This window comes from Budorcas taxicolor, chromosome 18 (assembly GCF_023091745.1).
Source record: "Budorcas taxicolor isolate Tak-1 chromosome 18, Takin1.1, whole genome shotgun sequence".
Taxonomy (NCBI): Eukaryota; Metazoa; Chordata; class Mammalia; order Artiodactyla; family Bovidae; genus Budorcas; species Budorcas taxicolor.
In genome coordinates this window covers 36,032,866-36,051,739 of record NC_068927.1, presented here as the reverse complement: position 1 = coordinate 36,051,739, position 18,874 = coordinate 36,032,866, and the positions used below count along the sequence as shown (strand labels likewise).

At 35.2% G+C, this 18,874-nt stretch overlaps 1 protein-coding gene across 1 annotated transcript in view; it reads left to right on the top strand.

Moving 5' to 3' along the window:
- The first annotated feature begins 4,004 nt into the window (after positions 1–4,004).
- The window catches only part of TERB1 (telomere repeat binding bouquet formation protein 1), a 33,839-nt gene continuing 18,969 nt past the window's right edge, over positions 4,005–18,874 (top strand). The window contains exons 1-9 of the mRNA XM_052656751.1: positions 4,005–4,035; positions 8,644–8,754; positions 8,928–9,056; positions 10,796–10,927; positions 12,076–12,136; positions 12,228–12,343; positions 12,445–12,567; positions 16,979–17,131; positions 18,513–18,644. Of these exons, the coding sequence (XP_052512711.1) occupies positions 4,005–4,035; positions 8,644–8,754; positions 8,928–9,056; positions 10,796–10,927; positions 12,076–12,136; positions 12,228–12,343; positions 12,445–12,567; positions 16,979–17,131; positions 18,513–18,644 (988 nt within the window). The remainder of the gene's footprint in view (positions 4,036–8,643; positions 8,755–8,927; positions 9,057–10,795; positions 10,928–12,075; positions 12,137–12,227; positions 12,344–12,444; positions 12,568–16,978; positions 17,132–18,512; positions 18,645–18,874) is intronic.

Below are 18,874 nucleotides of genomic sequence, written 5' to 3'. Positions count from 1 at the left end.
ACTTCAAAATCTCCGGCGTCTCCCTGTGTGCGCTGCTGCGGAGGTCGTTTCTCAGGTCGGGTGTGGGTCCCTATGTCCTGCATCACCTGAGGGGGAAGGCTTGTTAAAGGGACTGATTTTCGGACCCACCCACTGTCCTGCGGGTGAATCGCAAGTGGTGGGGCCGGCCTCAGTTCGCTAACCAGCGCCCCGCTCACTGCAGGAGTTGGAGAACCCTGGTCTAAGAGGGAAAGGCCCGAGGGACCACCTATGCTCTTCAGAAGGAGTTTCCTCCAGCTATTTAGGTGAGCCAGGCCAGGGGGGTTGCTGCTGCTGCTACTGCTAAGTCGCTTCAGTCGTGTCCAACTCTGTGCGACCCTAGAGAGGGCAGCTCACCAGGCTCCCCCCTCCCTGGGATTCTCCAGGCAAGAACATTGGAGTGGGTTGCCATTTCCTTCTCCAATGCATGAAAGTGAAAAGTGAAAGTGAAGTCGCTCAGTCGTGTCCGACTCCTAGCGACCCCATGGACTGCAGCCCACCAGGCTCCTCCGTCCATGGGATTTTCCAGGCAAGAGTACTGGAGTGGGGTGCCATTGGCTTCTCCGCCATGGGGGGTTAAGGAGCGCCAGTTGACGAAACAGGGTGTAGTTTGCCCTTCCTCTTGGGAAAGACGTCTATCAGTTACTTCTGGAAACTGGGATGAGGTGATGCGGGTGGATGTGGACCGGTGGCTCCAGGCTGCTGAGGCTGGGAGTGCTGATGTAGTGAAATGGCTCCTGGTACTGGCAGCCTGTTTCTGGACCCGATCTAGTGTTACTTCTCAACCTAAACTATTGTAAGAGAAAGTTTAACATTACTTGTATTCTGGCCCTTTCTCCCCTGCCTCGCCTGCTTTAGAGGAATGTTTCCACGCGGATGAGTCCAAGCTGGGAACCCACTGTCAGCTACTTAGTGGTGGCATTTATTGTGGGATTTTCACCCCTGCCAGCCTTATCCACAGAATGATGTCATTTATCTTTCTGATATTTTGGGGGTGCTATTTAGATTTCCAAAAGGTTTTCATGTTAACATATTCTAGACCACATAAATAAATAATGTTCAGCTCCTTTACTTGCTAAAGTTTTAATTTGAGTTTGGGGAATTAATATTGAGTGAAACCTGTAAATAGGATAGTTTCTTTATGGTACCTGGGGGGTGAGGGGGGTGATCAGGGGAGGAATCCCTCTTTTCCTCTTGTGAGAATGCAGTAAATGATTTTGAAATCTTGTTCATGACAGTTTGCATCTATTCACTAAGTTCTGAAAATACTTAACAATATGCTTTATTGGGGCAGGTGCTTTTGTTCTTGGGAATATACTGTATCTTATACTTTAAAATTAATTTTATAATTATTAATCACTTGAAAGTTATAACTTGTCCTTTGCCGTGGATGTTTTTAAATATGTAGCAAGTAAATATAATGACTTGTTTTTAATGTTACTAGATATTTGGCAAACTTTACCTTATTTTGCTGTGTAACTATTTATTAAAAAATGGTATAAAAAAGACAGGGGACTAGAAGGTAGTTTGTGTTGTCAGTTTCAATTTAAAAGTTATATCCCTCTTTAATGATGAAAATCTTATTAAAAAGCAGATTGACTAATTAAAATGAAGGAACTAGTCCTTAAACTCTCACAAAGCAAAAACCTCCATGTATGATACAATGGACTATTTTTTTAGCACAAGTATTTTTAATTGGAAGATAATTACTTTACAATGCTGTGTTGGTTTCTGTCATACAATAGCGTGAATCAGCCATAAATAGACATATGTCCTCCCTTTTGAACCTCCCTCTCACCCCTACTCCATCCCACCCTTCTAGGTTGTCACAGAGCACCTGGTTGAGCTCCCCATGCTTTACAGCATCTTTCCATTAGCTTTCTGTTTTACACGTGGTAAAGTATATGTTTCAGTGTTACTCTCAATTCATCCCACCTTCTCCTTCCCCACTGAATAGACTGATTTTTCAACAGATTGTTTTTTAATCTAGTCTTTTTCCAAATCTTAACCCATTTGCTCATAGGCAATTCAGCCTTTAAAAAAGAATGAAAATTTTCCTGTATACTTTTATGTATATATAGTATGTCTGTTTATAACATGTCTCCAAATTATATGTAGGAAACACAATAACAGGGGATAAGAGTGTAGCCCTTACCTCAGTTTTATTGATTCTCATTTCAGCTCTGTCACTTACTAGCTGTTTGAACTTGGATAAATTGTTACTTTCTCCTCGTCTATCCTTATAACTCCCTTGCAATGTTGCTGTAAAGACTAAAAATAACAATATTTATAAGGTTTATAGAGGTATACAGGGCCTGATCTACCATTGGACTTGCTGAACATTAGAAGCTTCTATTACAAAACCTGTGAAAAATGAAAAACAGTGAAATAAAACACTACCAGCTAAAGACAACAAGTGTTAATATGTTGCTGTTTTCCATCTAATTTTATGTTTGCCTCTAGATAATTGGGGTCATACTGTAGATAAAATTTTGAGTCTTGCTCTTTTTGATTATATTGTAACATAAGCATTTTTCCATGTTATCAAACATTTCAAGTAAATGTCAATATTCTTGCAACAATATCCTATCCGGTGGATATACTATGATATACCTACCCATTCCTTTTTTAATGGAATATTTAAGTTAAAAAACTGGCAAAACTAGTAAACGTGTGTGTGCATGTGTAATAAGTCACTTTAGTCACGTCCGACTCTGTGTGACCTTGTGGACTGTAGCCTGCGAGGCTCCCCTTTCCGTGGGATTCTCTAGGCGAAAATACTGCAGTGGATTGCCAATGCCCTCTTCCAGGCGGTCTTCCTGACCCAGGGATTCAACCCATGTCTCTTGTATCTCCTGCATTGGCAGGCATGTGGTCCATGGGGTCGCAAAGAGCTGGACACAACTGAGCAACTGAGCTGAACTGAACTGATTGGCAGGCAGATTCTTTACTGCTAGCACCAGCTGGGAAGCCCCCAGTAAATATGTGTATATTACTTTATAAAAGATTTGCATATTTATCATTAAATTTTTTGATGGGAATTTTAATTTTGAGAGTAAGAATGAGCAATAGAATAATTGTCTCCCTTTAACTATATAGTATTGGGTTAAATAATTTTTGAATTGTTTGAGTCCTGATTTATTGTTTTAAGAAGTTGACTGGACTCTGATATATTTTTCTAAAAAAATCAATTTAGCATTTTAAAGTAAAGAATGTGAGAGGCCATATTAGGGTTGCCAGTTATTTTAAAAATTCTTCTAATGAATTATAAACAAAGATTTAAGCTTGAAAGTAAGCAGAAGTTGTTAGAAAAAAACTTTAGTATTAAGCTAAGCTTGTGAAGAGAAATGCACATCTAAAGAGTGTGTGTGTATTTGTATTTTAAATCTCTGATTAATGGAGGGGTGCCCAATCTGAAATGATGGGATGAAAATTTACAGAAAAGGAAATAAGGAAGGAGGAGCAGAGCAGTTAGATTCAATCAATAATTCATGTGTTTGTTTAATAAAACCTATTGAATGCCTGTAGCACTTAAGAATGTGAGGTGCATTTGTGTATGTTTTCAATTTTAATTCTTGTAACAACTCTATAAAGTTGGAAATTTCTATTTTATAGATGAGGAAACTGAGCCACAGAGAACTTAAGTATACCTAATATCTAGTAAGTTTCAGGGGCTTCCCTGGTGGCTCAGTGGTGAATAATCTACCCTGCCAGTTCAGGAGATGTGTGTTTGATCCCTGGGTCAGGAAGATCTACTGGAGAAGGAATTGGCAAGCTAATCCAATATTCTTGCCTGGGAAATCCCATGGACAGAGAAGCCTGGCGGGCTACAGTCCATGGGGTTGTAGAGTCAGACACTACTGAGCACACGTGTTCTTTTCCTACTCCTTTGCATACTGCACTTCTGGAAATCTCAAAATAGATTTAAATTGAGAGAATACCTTTATCTTACAGATGAAATATAAGGGAAAAGAATGCAGACAAGCATGGAAAGTGAGGACACAAAGAAAATACAAGGTGAGAAATTTATGGATCATATATCTGGGATTTGTTTTTTAGTCTATTTGTGGAATATACTGCAGATTATCTGACAGGCTCCAAGAATTGAAAGAATTATTCAGTAATTTATATAAATATTTATTAAACATCCAGTCTGTACCAGTCACACTGACTTCAGGAAACTGACATTCTAATGGGAGATGGCATGCTGATAATTAGAATACCATATGATAGCTGATTCAATGGAGGTATATGTAATAACAGTGGAAACCTGAGAGGACCACCAGCACATTTCAGAGCTATCTTCAGAAAAATGGAAATTTAATTCATGGAAATGGAGGAGGTTAACCAGAGAGGAAATACTAAAATATAATAGGATGGGAAATAGTACTCCCTGATGGACCCCATCACATCAGGGTTTGGCTGAGGAAGAGGACCACCCCAAAAAAGACTAAGAAAAACATTTCAGAAAGGTAAAGAGACAGGAATGTGGTATTTTGGAAATTAGCCTTATGACAATGCTTTGAGAAAGGCATTCTCATTACCCTCATACCCAAGAGGCTCAGTCTTAAATGTCACAGATAATGACTGAAGTATCCACTGAACTTAATTTGTTTTATTAATAGTAAACTTAATGGATTTCAGCCAGATTGCAGTATATTGAGGTCTGGGTGAGAAATAATTTGGAGACAGTATGAATAGCTTGGTGGTGGTTGTTTAGTTGCTAAGTCGTGTCCAACTCTTTGCAACCCCATGAACTGTAGCCTGCCAGGCTTCTCTGTGGGATTTCCCACAGAGAGTGGGTTGCCATTTGCTTCTCTAGAGGATCTTCCTGACCCAGGGATCAAACTCATGTCTCCTGCATTGCAGGCAGATTCTTTACCGTTGAGGCACGAGGGATTCCCATGAATAGCTTGCTCTTCTTCAGAGCTTATCTGAAGATATATGGCAGTAACTAGAGGGCAGTTGGACTTTCCTGGTGGCTCAGATGGTAAAGCGTCTGTCTACAATGCAGGAGACCTGGGTTCCATCCTTGGGTTGGGAAGATCTGCTGGAGAAGGAAATGGCAATCCACTCCAGTACTCTTGCCTGGAAAATCCCATGGACAGAGGAGCCTGGTAGGCTACAGTCCATGGGGTCGCAAAGAGTCGAACACGACTGAGCGACTTCACTTTCCTTTCATTTCCTAGAGGGTGGTTGTAATGTTAAGGATCTTATAAGAGGTACAGAGATAAGAGAATTTGTGAAGGGACTTACCTGGTGGTCTAGTGGTTAAGACTTCACAGTTCCACTGTAGGGGGCCTGGGTTCTGTCTGTGGTTAGAGAACTAGATTCTACATGTTACAACTAAGAGATTGCCTGCCACAACTAACAAGATCCTGCATGCTGCAACTGAAAAGACCCCTCATACTCCAACTAAAAGATTCCACATTCCAGAAGAAGATGGGAGATCCTTCATGCCACAACTAAGATGTGGCACAGCCAAATATATTTTTATAGTTTCAGATTTTACGTTTAGAACTACAATCTATTTTGAATTAGTTTTTGTATACAGTATGAATAATGGATTCAAGTTTTGTTTTATTGTCTTTTTGAATATGAATATCCAGTTGTTCCAACACCATTTGTTGAAAAGGCTATGCTTTCTTCTCTACATTGCCTTTGTAAAAAAAAAAATAGCCACTCATATGTATGGGTTTATTTTTGAACTATATTCTGTTTCGTTTATCTGTTTATCTGTTGATGCCATACTATACTCTTGATTACTGTAGGTTTGTATTAAGTCTTGAAATTAAAGAGAGTTGAGTCTTCCATCTTTACTCTTCTCTTTCAGAATTGTTTGACTATCCTAGGTCCTTCGCATTTCCGAATGAATTTTTAAATCAGCTTGTCAACTTGTACCAAAATAGCCTGTTGGGATTGCATTGAATCTCTAGATCAATTTGGGGGAGAACTGACATCTTAACAGTATTTAATCTTCTGACCCATGAACAAGGTGTATCACTTCCTTTATTTCAGTCTTCTTTAATACCTCACAGTATTTTTTAGTTTTTAGTGTGTATGTAATTCACATCTTTTGCCAGTACAACTTCTTTTTCTCTTTTTTGGCCACACCTTGTGCAGGATCCTAGTTCCCTAACCAGGGATCAAACCTGTACCACCTGCAATGCAAGCACAGAGTCTTAATCCCTGTACCACTGGGGAACTTCCAGTGTTTCATATTTCTTATGCCATTTTAACTGGCATTGGTTTTGAATTTCAATTTCCAATTATTTATTGCTGGTATATAGAAATGTTACTGATTTTTGCATGTTAGTGGATATTCTGAAACCTTACTATACTCACTTGTTAGTTCGGTAGCTATTTTGTAGATTCCATCAGATTATCTACATAGAAGGCCATGTCATATGTGAATACTGATAGTTTTATTACTTCCTTCCCAATGTGGATGCCTCTTCTTTTTTCTTACCTGATGGCACTGGCTAGACTCTCTGATGCTGCTAAGTCGCTCCAGTCATGTCCGACTCTGTGCGACCCCAGAGACGGCAGCTCAGCAGGCTCCCCTGTCCCTGGGATTCTCCAGGCAAGAACACTGGAGTGGGTTGCCATTTCCTTCTCCAATGCATGAAAGTGAAAGTGAAGTCGCTCGGTCATGTCTGACTCTTAGCGACCCCATGGACTGCAGCCTACCAGGCTCCTCCATCCATGGGATTTTCCAGGCAAGAGTACTGGCGTAGTGCAATGATAAATGGAATGTTAAATAGAATGACATTGGCTAGCTTCTCCAGTACAATGGTAAACATCTCTGTCTTGTTCCTTAGGGAGAAAGAATGAATTCTTTCTCTGCTAAGTATGATATTTACTGTAGGGTTTTTGGTAGATATACTTCATCAGGTTGAGGAGGTTCCTTTCTGTTTCAAGTTTGCTGAATTTTTTTTAGATCAGAAATGAAATTTTATTTTATCAAATGCTTTTTTTGCATATACTGAGATGATGTATTCTCTTTTAGTTTGTTGTATTATATTGACTGATTTTTAAAATCATAAACTAATCCTGCATTCCTGGGATAAACTCACTTGGTCATGATGAATTATTATTTTAATTTATTTTTGAATTCAACTTGTTAAAATTGTTTAGACTTTTTTCCATGTATGTTTGTGAGGGATATTGGTCTGTAGTTTTCTTTTTTCCTTTCTAATAACTTAGTTTTAATGTTAGAATGAGGAAATAATACTTTCCTAAAATAAATTATAAAGTATTATTTCTCTTGAAACTTTTTGGAAAACTTTTTGTAGAATTGACATTAACTGTTCCTTAAATGTTGGGAAGAATTTACAGATGAAGCCATCTGAACCTGGAGTTTTCTTTATAGAAAGGTTTTAAACTATGATTTCAATCTGTTTCATATATATATATAATATTTATTTCTTCTTGGGCAAGTTTTGGTAATTTGTTTCTTTGAAGCAACTTATCCATTCACCTAAGTCATTGAATCTGTAGGTATGAAGTTGTACATGACCATTATTATCTTTTGAATATCTTTAGAATCTATGTTGATGCATCTGTCTCAGTCTGATATTGGTAATTTTTATCTTTGCTCTTTTTTTTCCTGATCAGTTTGTCTAGGGGTTTGTTGGTTTTACTGATGTCCTCGAAGACCCAGCTCTGTAGTTCGGCTTAGATCTTTATGATTTCCTTCCTTCTGCTTATTCCTTACCCTTTCGCTAGTTTTTTTAAGGTTGAAGCTGAGATCATTAATATGTGGCTTTCTTTTTTTATAATGCAGACATTTAGCATTACACATTTCTCCTAAACACTGATTTAGTAGCATCCCACAAGTTCTTTTTTTTTTTTTTTTGGAGGTGTGTATGCTTCATGGCTTGTGGGATCTTAGTTCCCCAACCAGGGATCAAACCCAGGCCCTGGCACTGAAAGTGCTGAGTCTTAACTACTGGCCCACCAGGCAATTAGTACATCCCACCAATTCTAATATACTGTATTTCACTTTCATTCAGTTCATTCTAAATAAATATTTAAACCAAAGTAGAAGGCAATGGCACCCCACTCCAGTACTCCTGCCTGGAAAATCCCATGGATGGAGGAGCCTGGTGGGCTGCAGTCCATGGGGTCGCTAAGAGTTGGACATGACTGGGCGACTTCACTTTCACTTTTCACTTTCATGCATTGGAGAAGGAAATGGCAACCCACTCCAGTGTTCTTGCCTGGAGAATCCCAGGGACGGGGGAGCCTGGTGGGCTGCTGTCTATGGGGTCGCACAGAGTCGGACATGACTGAAGCGACTTAGCAGCAGCAGCAGCAGCAGCAGCTTTAACTAAAGAGAATAATACTTGTATTTTCTTTTCCTATATTTTGTGCGAGGGGGAAATCAAATAATTATAAGAAGCTCATTTCAAATTGTTTTATTTAAGGAGCATCTTTCTTTTACATATTTTTATTCCTTGTTAGATTTTTTTAAAGTAATACAGATTACATATTATTTAATACATAATTATTAATACATAATACATATTATTTAAAAAACAAAAATATGTATTTTGAGGGTGAAACTTAAATGATTAGTTTTTGAAAGGAAATGTTTAAAATAATGAAATTTTTGTTCTTTAGAAGTGAAGACTGACCTGAACTTATTATTGGAGTGTCTGAAGTATCAAATGGACAATGCTTTTTCACAGAAGGAAGCTTTGGTTACTATTCATTCAATTTGCCAACAAAATAGTAAGATATGATAGTGAAATTTTGTGATTCTTTTTAGTATTGTGACATATGAAATATGCATTGTTCTTTCTCTTCTATTCAGTTATTTTATATGTTACTATGTTCATGTGATTTATTGTCCTTAAAAGAATAATTATACTAAATCTTCTTTGTTTTGTCTGCACATTTTACAGGTAATGCAGGTCTTTATTTTCGGGAAATTGGTGGTTTGATGTTTGTAAAAAATCTTGCAAAGTCAAGTGAACATAGTATGGTAAAAGAAGCAGCCTTATATACATTAGGAGCTGTTGCAGAACAAAATGGTAAAATATGAAAACTTTATTTCACTGTCCAATTGATGCATGCCAAAGATTTTATTTAACTTTTTAACTAATGAGGGAAGCAGTAAAATGTTATAGCTGCTTCAAAAGTAATGGCAAAAAACAGTGCTGTAGACATTTGGGAAAGCTGAATTTTATGAACAGGTACATAACTAGTCAGTGTCTGCAGGTCAAAGATCAGTTGCATTCTACTGGTCAAAATGTTTTGCATTTCTGTGGACAAGAATAACTTGTGTCACTATCAGTTTTCTAGAGTTATGAAATAGCCCAAAGACAGTAAAAGGCACAAATAATCTAGAAAAAAGGCTAGATAGGATGTTCAGTACTTGTTATCATCCATTTCGAAATCTTTCACAATTTTTTTCTTGCCATTAGTTGGAAACATCTTTTTTAACTTTGTCTTTTACTATGCTTATCCTTTTTTTTTTTTTTGGCCATACAAAAGTTGTTTTTATTTTTATAAAAATAAATTCATCGTTCTTTTCCTTTCTTGTTTCTGAATTTTGAATCAGAGGAAGTTTTCCCATATTCCCAGGTTATAGAGGAATCTACACACATTTTCCTTTGGTACTTATGTGACTTTATTTTTTACTTTCACATGTTTTATTCTTTTTTAATTTTCCTGGGGTATGAGATGATGAATGGTTCCAGTTTTATGTGGCAATCCAGCTATCCCAACACTTCTTATTGTAAAGTAGACCTTTTTCACATTGATTTGAGATGCAGCCACTATCACTTTGTGAGTCTACCTCTAGTTTTTCTATTTTGTTCATTGTCTGTGTATCCGGGTACATGAATCAGAATATTAAGGCAGCCCACAACCATCTTGTATGTGGATAAAGATGTTTTGGGTGCTTGGCCGCGCAGTTGTGTCCAACTCTCTGCGACCCCACTGACTGTTTCCTTCCAACTCCTCTGTCCATGGGATTCTCCAGGCAAGGACACTGGAATGGGTTGCCATTTCGTTCTCCATGTTTTGGGTGTGGCTGACAAAAATATTTTTTCTGTAGTGTACCTGAAATGAAGTTAAATCTAAACCATCAATTTGTCAAATAACTTTATATTCTTATATTTTCATCCATTAACTTCATCACTTGTTTTGAGAATAAGTTATGCTGTAGGTACTGGGGATAAATAAGAAATTGTCTTTGCCTTTGAGAGTGTCTAAAAACTGTTCTAGACACTGGATATATGTGTTCAAATTATTTTTTACAATTCTGCTTATTGCATGATTATCCCCAAAGAACCCCTCCTTATCAGGTAGGTATCATTTTTGCTTTTTGGAAAGATATTTTTATATCTAGAAGAGTCTTTAAAAATAGCATGACTGTCATTTACCCCTCTTTTCTAAAACAGGTTTCTGAATTTTCTTAAATTTTTCTTTGGCTACATTTTGTTACTTATCCTCAAATTTTGGGGTCATGTTTTATCTTATATTTTTGTTAGGGTTAATTTTGAAATGTAGTTACTGAAAATTCTATGAGATTGCAATACGTGCTTTAGAACTAGGTCAAGTACTTCTGATTAAGATACTGCTTCTTTGGTCTGCTAATTGAGTAAGCAGATTAAATTTGTCAGAATTTGTTATATGACTGATGAATGTCAGTGAAATGAGACTTGGTTGAGAACCATCCGTAATGGCAATTTTATATTTTGTTAGTATATTTTAAAACTTGTTTGTGCTAATACATAGAAATTAAAATTATATTTTCATGTTTCAGTTTACTGTCAGCAGACTTTGTGTACTTCAGAATTGTTTGAAGACTTAATTTGGTTCTTATCTAACAGTGATTCAAACACAAATCTGAAAAGAATGTCTGTCTATGTTATTTTGGTTCTGGTTTCAAATAACAGTAAGTACATTCTCTTATGTTATAGAAATATTTTTAACAATAATAAATTGGAACAGACATTATTTATCTTTTTATTCTAGTCAGTGCCTTTTTTTTTTTTAATTTTTTTTCCCCGCTGCCCCCCAACCTTTTAAAACCTTACTAACTTTTAGAATTACTGGCTCTAAAGACAATATTGTCTAAAGACAATATCAAATAATTATTTGATATTTATTAATTTAAAAAATAGTAAAGTAATTTGTATTATTTAACTAGCATTGAAAAGGAATGGCATTAAAAGCAAAAGAGAAGCATTTAATGAATTGTTGTTTTGACACTAAGTCATGTCCAACTCTTTTGTGACCCCATGGACTGTAGCCCACCAGGCTTCTCTGTCCAGGGGATTTCCCAGGCAAGAATACTGGAGTGGGTTGCCATTTCCTTCTCCAGGAGATCTTCCTGACCCAGGGATTGAACCCACGTCTCCTGCATTGGCAGGCAGATTCTTTATTGCTGAGCTACCAGGGAAGCCCCACTTAATGAATTAATTTGGTTGATTTTCCATTGAATTGGCCATTCAGTTATCATATTTAAGGTCATTATATCAGTCAGCAGTGACCTTAAATTTCATGTAGCTCTTGGCTAAAGTTTTACTTTGCTTTTGTTGTTTTAGTTTTTATTTTGGAATAATCTTTCACAAAAAGTTTCACAAAAAGTTGCAAAGATAGTATATAGAGTATTCCTGTATACCTCTTGCTCAGGCTAAAGGCTATTTTTTTGTTGCTTTATTTAGATCTTCAAATTGTTAGAAATTTTATATGCATTTAAATGCTTCTAGATTTTATTTTTTCAGTTTTTAATATTTTAAATTATTTTTTTCCATTTTGGAGCATATTTTGGTACTATAACACAGAACTATGCAAAATAAATGTCTTGTGATTTTTAGAGGAAATTTGTATACTGTCATTCTCTAAGCATAAGTAATATATTTTCCATAATAATCTTGATTATAGATTTTTTACCTACTGTAATTCTGTACTATACTTTATAATACTTTAAAATGACTGAAAGTTATTTATTAAAAGTACTGCTTAAATGTTGTTTTCCACTTGTGCAAAATTATTTTCTAAACAGAAATCTTTCATGTAATACATGGCAATTTTTTTAAGGGACTGGACAGACACTTGTGAGAGAAACAGGTTGTATTTCAGTTCTGTCACAGTTGTTCAAGTAAGTAAATACATGTTTCCTATTAATTATTCATAGCTTAATACCTTAACACATATGTATTAATTACTTTCTTTACTCTTTAACCTATTAGGACTGTTCTTTCAAAATATGAGTTGAATTTGTCAGATGAAAGTGCTTTGCAGAGTTATCAGTTGTGGTCTTCAGTGTGTAGTACTCTGTGTGTCTGTGTCAACAATCCTCAAAATGGTAATTATCTCAAATATTTAAATATAAAAAAAGACTAAAAATAAATAAAAAGTTGATATTTTCCAAGTGTACTAAAATATGATTGCCTTTATCCCTTTCAGATGAAAATCAAATGGTTTGCAGCTCACTTTTTACGCATGCTAATGACTGGCTGATAAATTGTATGAAAGCTGAGATAATTCGCCCTATTTGCTCATTTATTGGACTCACTCTTGCAAATAACAGTAAGTATTCATTATTCTCCAGGCTTTACTTGAAGAAATATATTTCAAAGCATAACCTATTGAATTAATTAATGAACTCCAGTAAATTGGGTCATTTTGGATGCATTTTACTATTGTATAAGTTAAAATCTTATACATAGAAAAACATAGCAAAACTATAAAAACCCACATAGAGTGTTCTCTGAAAAAATTAGAAATTAATAAAAATAAAACATCTAGAAAAGTCCCTAATATCTAGAAATTAAGCAACAAAATACTAAAAACCCACATCAAAACAAAAACACAAACCTATGAGTCAAAAAAATTACAAAGGAAATTAGAAATGTTTTTAACTTAATGATGATGAAAACACAATATTGTTAGGTGGAAATTTATAGCAGTAAGGCTTGCATAGGAAAGAAAAAAGGTCCCAAATCAATTATATTAGTTTCCACCTAAGAAACTAAATAATAAAACAAGTTAAAGTCAATGTAAGCATAACAAAGGGAATAATAAAGAGAAGATTAGCAATCAATGAAATATAAAAAGAACAGAATAGAGAAATAAACCAAAAACTAGATCTTTGAAAAGATCAGTAAAATGGATCCTTTACCAGACTAATCACAAAATAGAGAGAAGGCCCAAATTATGAGGAATATAGCTTTATGCCACTAAATTAGATAACTTAAATGAACTGGACAAATTCTTTGAAAGACAAGCTACAAAATCTCACTCAAGAAGAAATATATAACCTGAGTATTCAGTATCTAACACAGAAATTGAATTTGTAGTTTAAAACCTTAACACAGAAGAAATTCTGGGTCATAAAGGCTTCAATGGTAAATTCTACCAAACATTTAAGGAAAAAGAGTTCTACATAAATTATTTCAAGAAGTAGAAGTAGAAGAAACACTTTCCAACAAACTTTTAAGGCCAGTGTTATTTCCATACTAAAGCTTGAAAAAGGCATTATGAGAAAACTATAGGCCAATATCCTATATATATCTAGATGTAAACATCCTTAACAAAACATTAACAAATCAATCCAGCAAAATATAGAAAGGATAATGTATTCTGATTAGGTGACATCCATTTTAGGAATGCAAGGTTGGTTTAACATTAGGAAATTCACAGTATTCATAGGCTAGAAAAGAAAAACTATGTGATCTTCAAAGATGTAGGGAAAGCTTTTCACGTAATTTAACATACATTCATGACAAAAGATTTTGGTGAGCTAGGAACAGAAGGGAACTTTCTCAATGTGGTGAAGGGCCTCTACAAAATATTATAGCTAATATACTTAAATTGTGAAGGAATTAATGCTTTTCCCCTAAGATTGGAAAGAAGACAAGGATGGCCACTCTAATTAATTGGACACCCAAGTCAGTGCAATAAGGCAAGAAAATGAAATAAAAGGCATAGAGACTGAAAAGGAAAACGAAAATATAGTACTTATTCATACGTGACCTTATTGTGTAAGAATCTTACAAAAAGCTACAAAACTAATAAGTGATTTTAGCAAAGTTGCAGGATACAAGGTCATATGGAGACAATTAAGAACTTAAAGTGACTATCATTTATGATAATATAAAAAACTCAAAATACTAGGGATATATTTAGTGAAATATGTGGACTATCTATATGCTGAAAACTATAAAACATTGCTGAGATTTAAAAAAATTAAAACTTAATGGGAGAGATATCATACTCATGGATTGTAAGATTCAATTTTGTCATAATGTTACTTCTCAAATTCGTCTCTAAATTCATAGCATTCCCTATCAAAATCTCAGCAGGCTTTTCTATAGAAATTGACAAGTTGATTCTAAAATTTACATGGAAATGCAAAGGGGCTAGGATAGTAAAATTTATTTGAAAAAGGACAAAATTGTAGAATTTATGTTACCTGATTTCAGTATGTACTATACAGTAATCAACAGTGTAGTACTGGTGTAAGTGTAGGTATAGATCAATGGAACAAAACGGAGAGCCTAAAAATGGACACACACACACATACATATATGGTTGATTTTCTACAAAGATGCCATGGTAACTCTGTGTTGGAAAATGTAGTATTTTAAATAAATGACGCTGGTAAAAGTATTTACCTATCTGTGAAATATGAATATCAACCCTTACCTTACACAGTATGAAGTGAAGTGTTAGTTGCTCAGTCGTGTCTGATTCTTTGCAACTCGATTGACTGTAGCCCGCCAGGCTCCTCTGTCCATAGAATTCTCTAGGCAAGGATGCTGGAGTGGGTTGCCATTCCCTTCTCCAGGGAATCTTGCCAATTTGGGGATTAAACCTGGGTCTCCCGCATTGCAGGCAGATTCTTTACCATCTGAGCCACCAGGGAAGCTGGTATACAAAATTAACACAATCTACAAAAATTAGCTTTAAATGATCTATATACCTCAATATAAGAAATAAACCTTAAAACTTCTAGACAGAAACAGGAGCAAATCTTTATAATTTGGGAGTAGATACACATTTCTTAGGACACAAAAAACATGAGCCACCAAAGAAAAAAATTATCATTTGGAGTTCACTGAAATCGAAATGTTTAATTTTTCAAAAGTTCCTGTTAAGGTGAAAAGGCAAGCCATTGACTGGGAGAAAATATTTGTGAAATGTACATCTGATAAAGAACTTGTGCCCAGGAAAACCCCAAGAAGGTATCACTATACACTCACTAGCATGACTAAAAGTAAAAAGGCTAGTGACATTAAATATTGAGGTTGTGGAACAACTAGAACTTTCTCACACGTTGCTAGTGGTATATCTGTATTCAGATTTAAAGCAAATAGTTGTCTTTCACATGCTCACATGCAAAGGAACATATCTCTATATAATTTCAAAAATTGAAACCTATTTTCCATGATGCTTTGACATTTCCTCTTTCTTTAAATACCAGCTTAAATGAATGACACATATAGGACCTATTACTCTCAGTGGATTGGTATGAAATAGATTAGAGGCATCATCAACTCAATAGACATGAGTTTGAGCAAACTCTGGGAGATAGTGAAGGACAGGGAAGCATGGCATGCTGCAGTCTGGGGTCGCAAAGAGTTGGACACGACTTAGTGACTAAACAAAATTTTAAATATTCTGTACAAGTGTAGACTAGGATGTTCTGCTTATAAGTCCAATTTTTCATTACATAGAATATAATTGAAAATACTTTTTAGTAAAACCTATTTTGGAGTCCCTGTAATACTGAAAATGTTTGAATAAATGAATAAAAGTTTGTCAACCATGTCCGACTCTTTGTGCCACCAGTCGTATCTGACTCTTTGCAGGATTATAGCCTACCAGGCTTCTCTGTCCATGGAATTTTCCAGGCAAGAATACTGGAGTGGGTTGCCATTTCCTTTTCGAGGAGACCTTCCTGACTCAGGGATAGAACCCCGGTCTTCCACACTGTAGGCGGATTCTTTACTATCTAAGCCACAGGGAAACTGGAGAAACTGAAAATGTTTACATATCCTTAAATAACATTTCCTAACAGTCTGTTCCCAGATATAGAAATTTTTGAACATGATTGTTTTTAGATTAATAGCTTTGTGTTTTATTAAACAATTTTAATATAAAAAGTACTTTTTGTGTTTAAATCATCCTGGCTCAATTTGTGGTTCTAGGGTAGACTGGGAAGAAGGTTTATCACAGAATTATAATCATTAGCCCCTATATCCATTGATTATATGTCCCCTGCTGGGATAGGGGCTATAGAGACTACTGAATACATAGACCCATGGAGTACTTTCCCATCAGAATCATTTTCAACAGGGGAACAAAAGACTGAAGGCTTTTTAAAAAATGTATCTGTCATCGAATCTTTGCTGGGAATAGTTGTTATGACTCTCAGTAATATGTTATACTTTTATGATCTAAGAAGTAAAAGAATTAGGCTTACTTAAATAAGATGGATGAAATATGTGGGTTTTTTTTTAAACAATTAAATTACTTTGTTTTTTGTTGATTTAGCCAATCTGAAGAATGAGTTATTTTGGAATTCAGAAAATAGACAGCTTGCTGGTTGTAATACCAAGCTAAATGAATGAATCTATAGCTCTTGTAGGACTTGAGTTTAATATCATTCTTGCAAAATTTACCAGTTTGTGATCAATGAAATGAGATGCCTAACATACAGGAAAGAAGTACTGTACTAAACTAACTCATATGTTGAAATGAGTTTCTTATATAAGTAAATAGAATCAATCTTGTGATTATGTATATGCACAGGTAAGGATTAGATTTTTCATTCTTTAATTTGGGATTTTTAGTAAGTATTTTTTATTTTTTATTTTTTTTTTAGTAAGTATTTTTTAAAGTCAAGTTAATGTTATATTTAGTACAAATTAATTTAATGAAACCATATACTTGTCTTATTTGAAGTATTAATAGTTCTGCTACTTTATTCCTTAAGCTTATGTTCAGAAATACTTTATATCTGTGGGTGGACTGGATGTATTGTCTCAAGTTCTTGTGCAACTGGAATCTGATTCACACAAGACTCCTTTCAGTGCTAAACTTGCAGTGGTGGTGACAAAGACAGTGGATGCATGCATTGCTGATAATCGTGAGTGAAAATGCTTAGTAATTTTTCCATAGTTGCATTTTGTTTGAATTCGGCATGGTGAGTGTTGAAATGGTAGATTGAATACAAATAAGGATTGGACTTCTAGTTTCTCAGAAGTGGGAGAGAGACTTAGAAATTATCTAGTCCAGCTCCTTATTTTCTCATGGAGGTTATGATGTCCTTAAGGATTCAAATCTAGGTCTTCTGATTTCAGGTTTGATGATAGAATCAAGAGAAGAGTCTACCAGTCCTAAATCTTTGTTTCACTTAAAAAGCAGCATTAAATGAAAAAGATTAGATGAGAAATCAAGGGACATTTTGGAGACATAGGGAATGGAAAGTCCAATTTATAGATTTTTAAAAATGAGATAAAGAATTAAGGTATGCCTCTATCCAATAAGTATGAGACGGATTATCCTACCACAACTAGTGAGTGGCTGAACCAGACTAGAACTCATGACTATAGATTTTAAAAAATGACATAAAGAATTAAGGTATACCTCTATCTGGTAAGTATGAGTTGGACTTATCCTACCATAACCAGTGAGTGGCCGAATCAGACTAGAACTCGTGGCTGCTTCTCACATGTACAAATACTGAGGAATGATAGTCCATAAATCTTTGTAATAAGCAGTTCTTGAGATTCATAAATAACTGAAAAAAAATGGTAGATCATTTTTTAAAAATTCAGTTATGTGCTAGGCTGTATGTAAGCTCTAGAGATAAAAAAAAATGATTACGACAATAGTCCTCTGAGGAATTCACAACCTTTTTGTTGCTATCAGGACTGTTGGACTCTGAACTCTGTTTTTAAAATCTGAAAAAAAAAAAAAAAACATAAGAAGTGTAGTTTAAAATGATAGACTTCTTGAATTTTTTACATCTCAGTATAGATTCAAGCATGCCTCACTGCATCATTAACATCAATAGAACCATGACCAGTTAGAAGTGTATTTCAGTGACAGGCAGAAATTGATTACATGGGAAGGTCTATACTGTCAGTCTAGATAAGACAAGGTATGTAAGATGAGAGTAAGCTGCTTTTAGGGAAGATAGTAGTATTATTTCATATTCACAACACTCTACAGGACAACTTAGTAGAAAGCATTCTTCAAAAAATTTGCTTTAGTATAATGTCTTTAGTATGGGAAGAGGAATTATTGAGGGCTTTATAAGCTTCCACCTTATTATAATGCATTTGTTTATAGTTATATATTGCATGTTATATGAGGTGTGAATTTTAGATACTATGTAGATATATAATATCATTCTCCCAGGATAAGATCTGAAAAATAGTATATGTAAATATCTGGAAAATACTATATATATAGGTAGGGATAAGCTGTAAGTTTGTACTTGTTCTTTTTTCCCCCTTTTTAAGCTACTTTTGGTGTTGTATTATCCAAGTACCACATTGTTTCAAAACTTCTGGCATTGCTGCTTCTTGACAGTCTGGATTCAGGAGAAAAATTTAGTGTCATACTTACTCTTGGTCATTGTACAGAGGATTGTGGTAAGTACTGGATTTATTTAGCATGTTTATTAAAACAGTAGAGTAGAAATATACTGTTATTTCCTCCCCAGCTTAAAAGTACTGTTGCCTTTCTCCTAGTCCCCTAGCCAGTCATTCATTGCTCCTCATCCTTCTTCATCCATGGTATTCAGTCAGTCACTAAGACCTGTGGTTCTATTAATACATCTGTTTATCCTTGCTTATCATTTTCTGCTCAGTTCCAGTGCTAC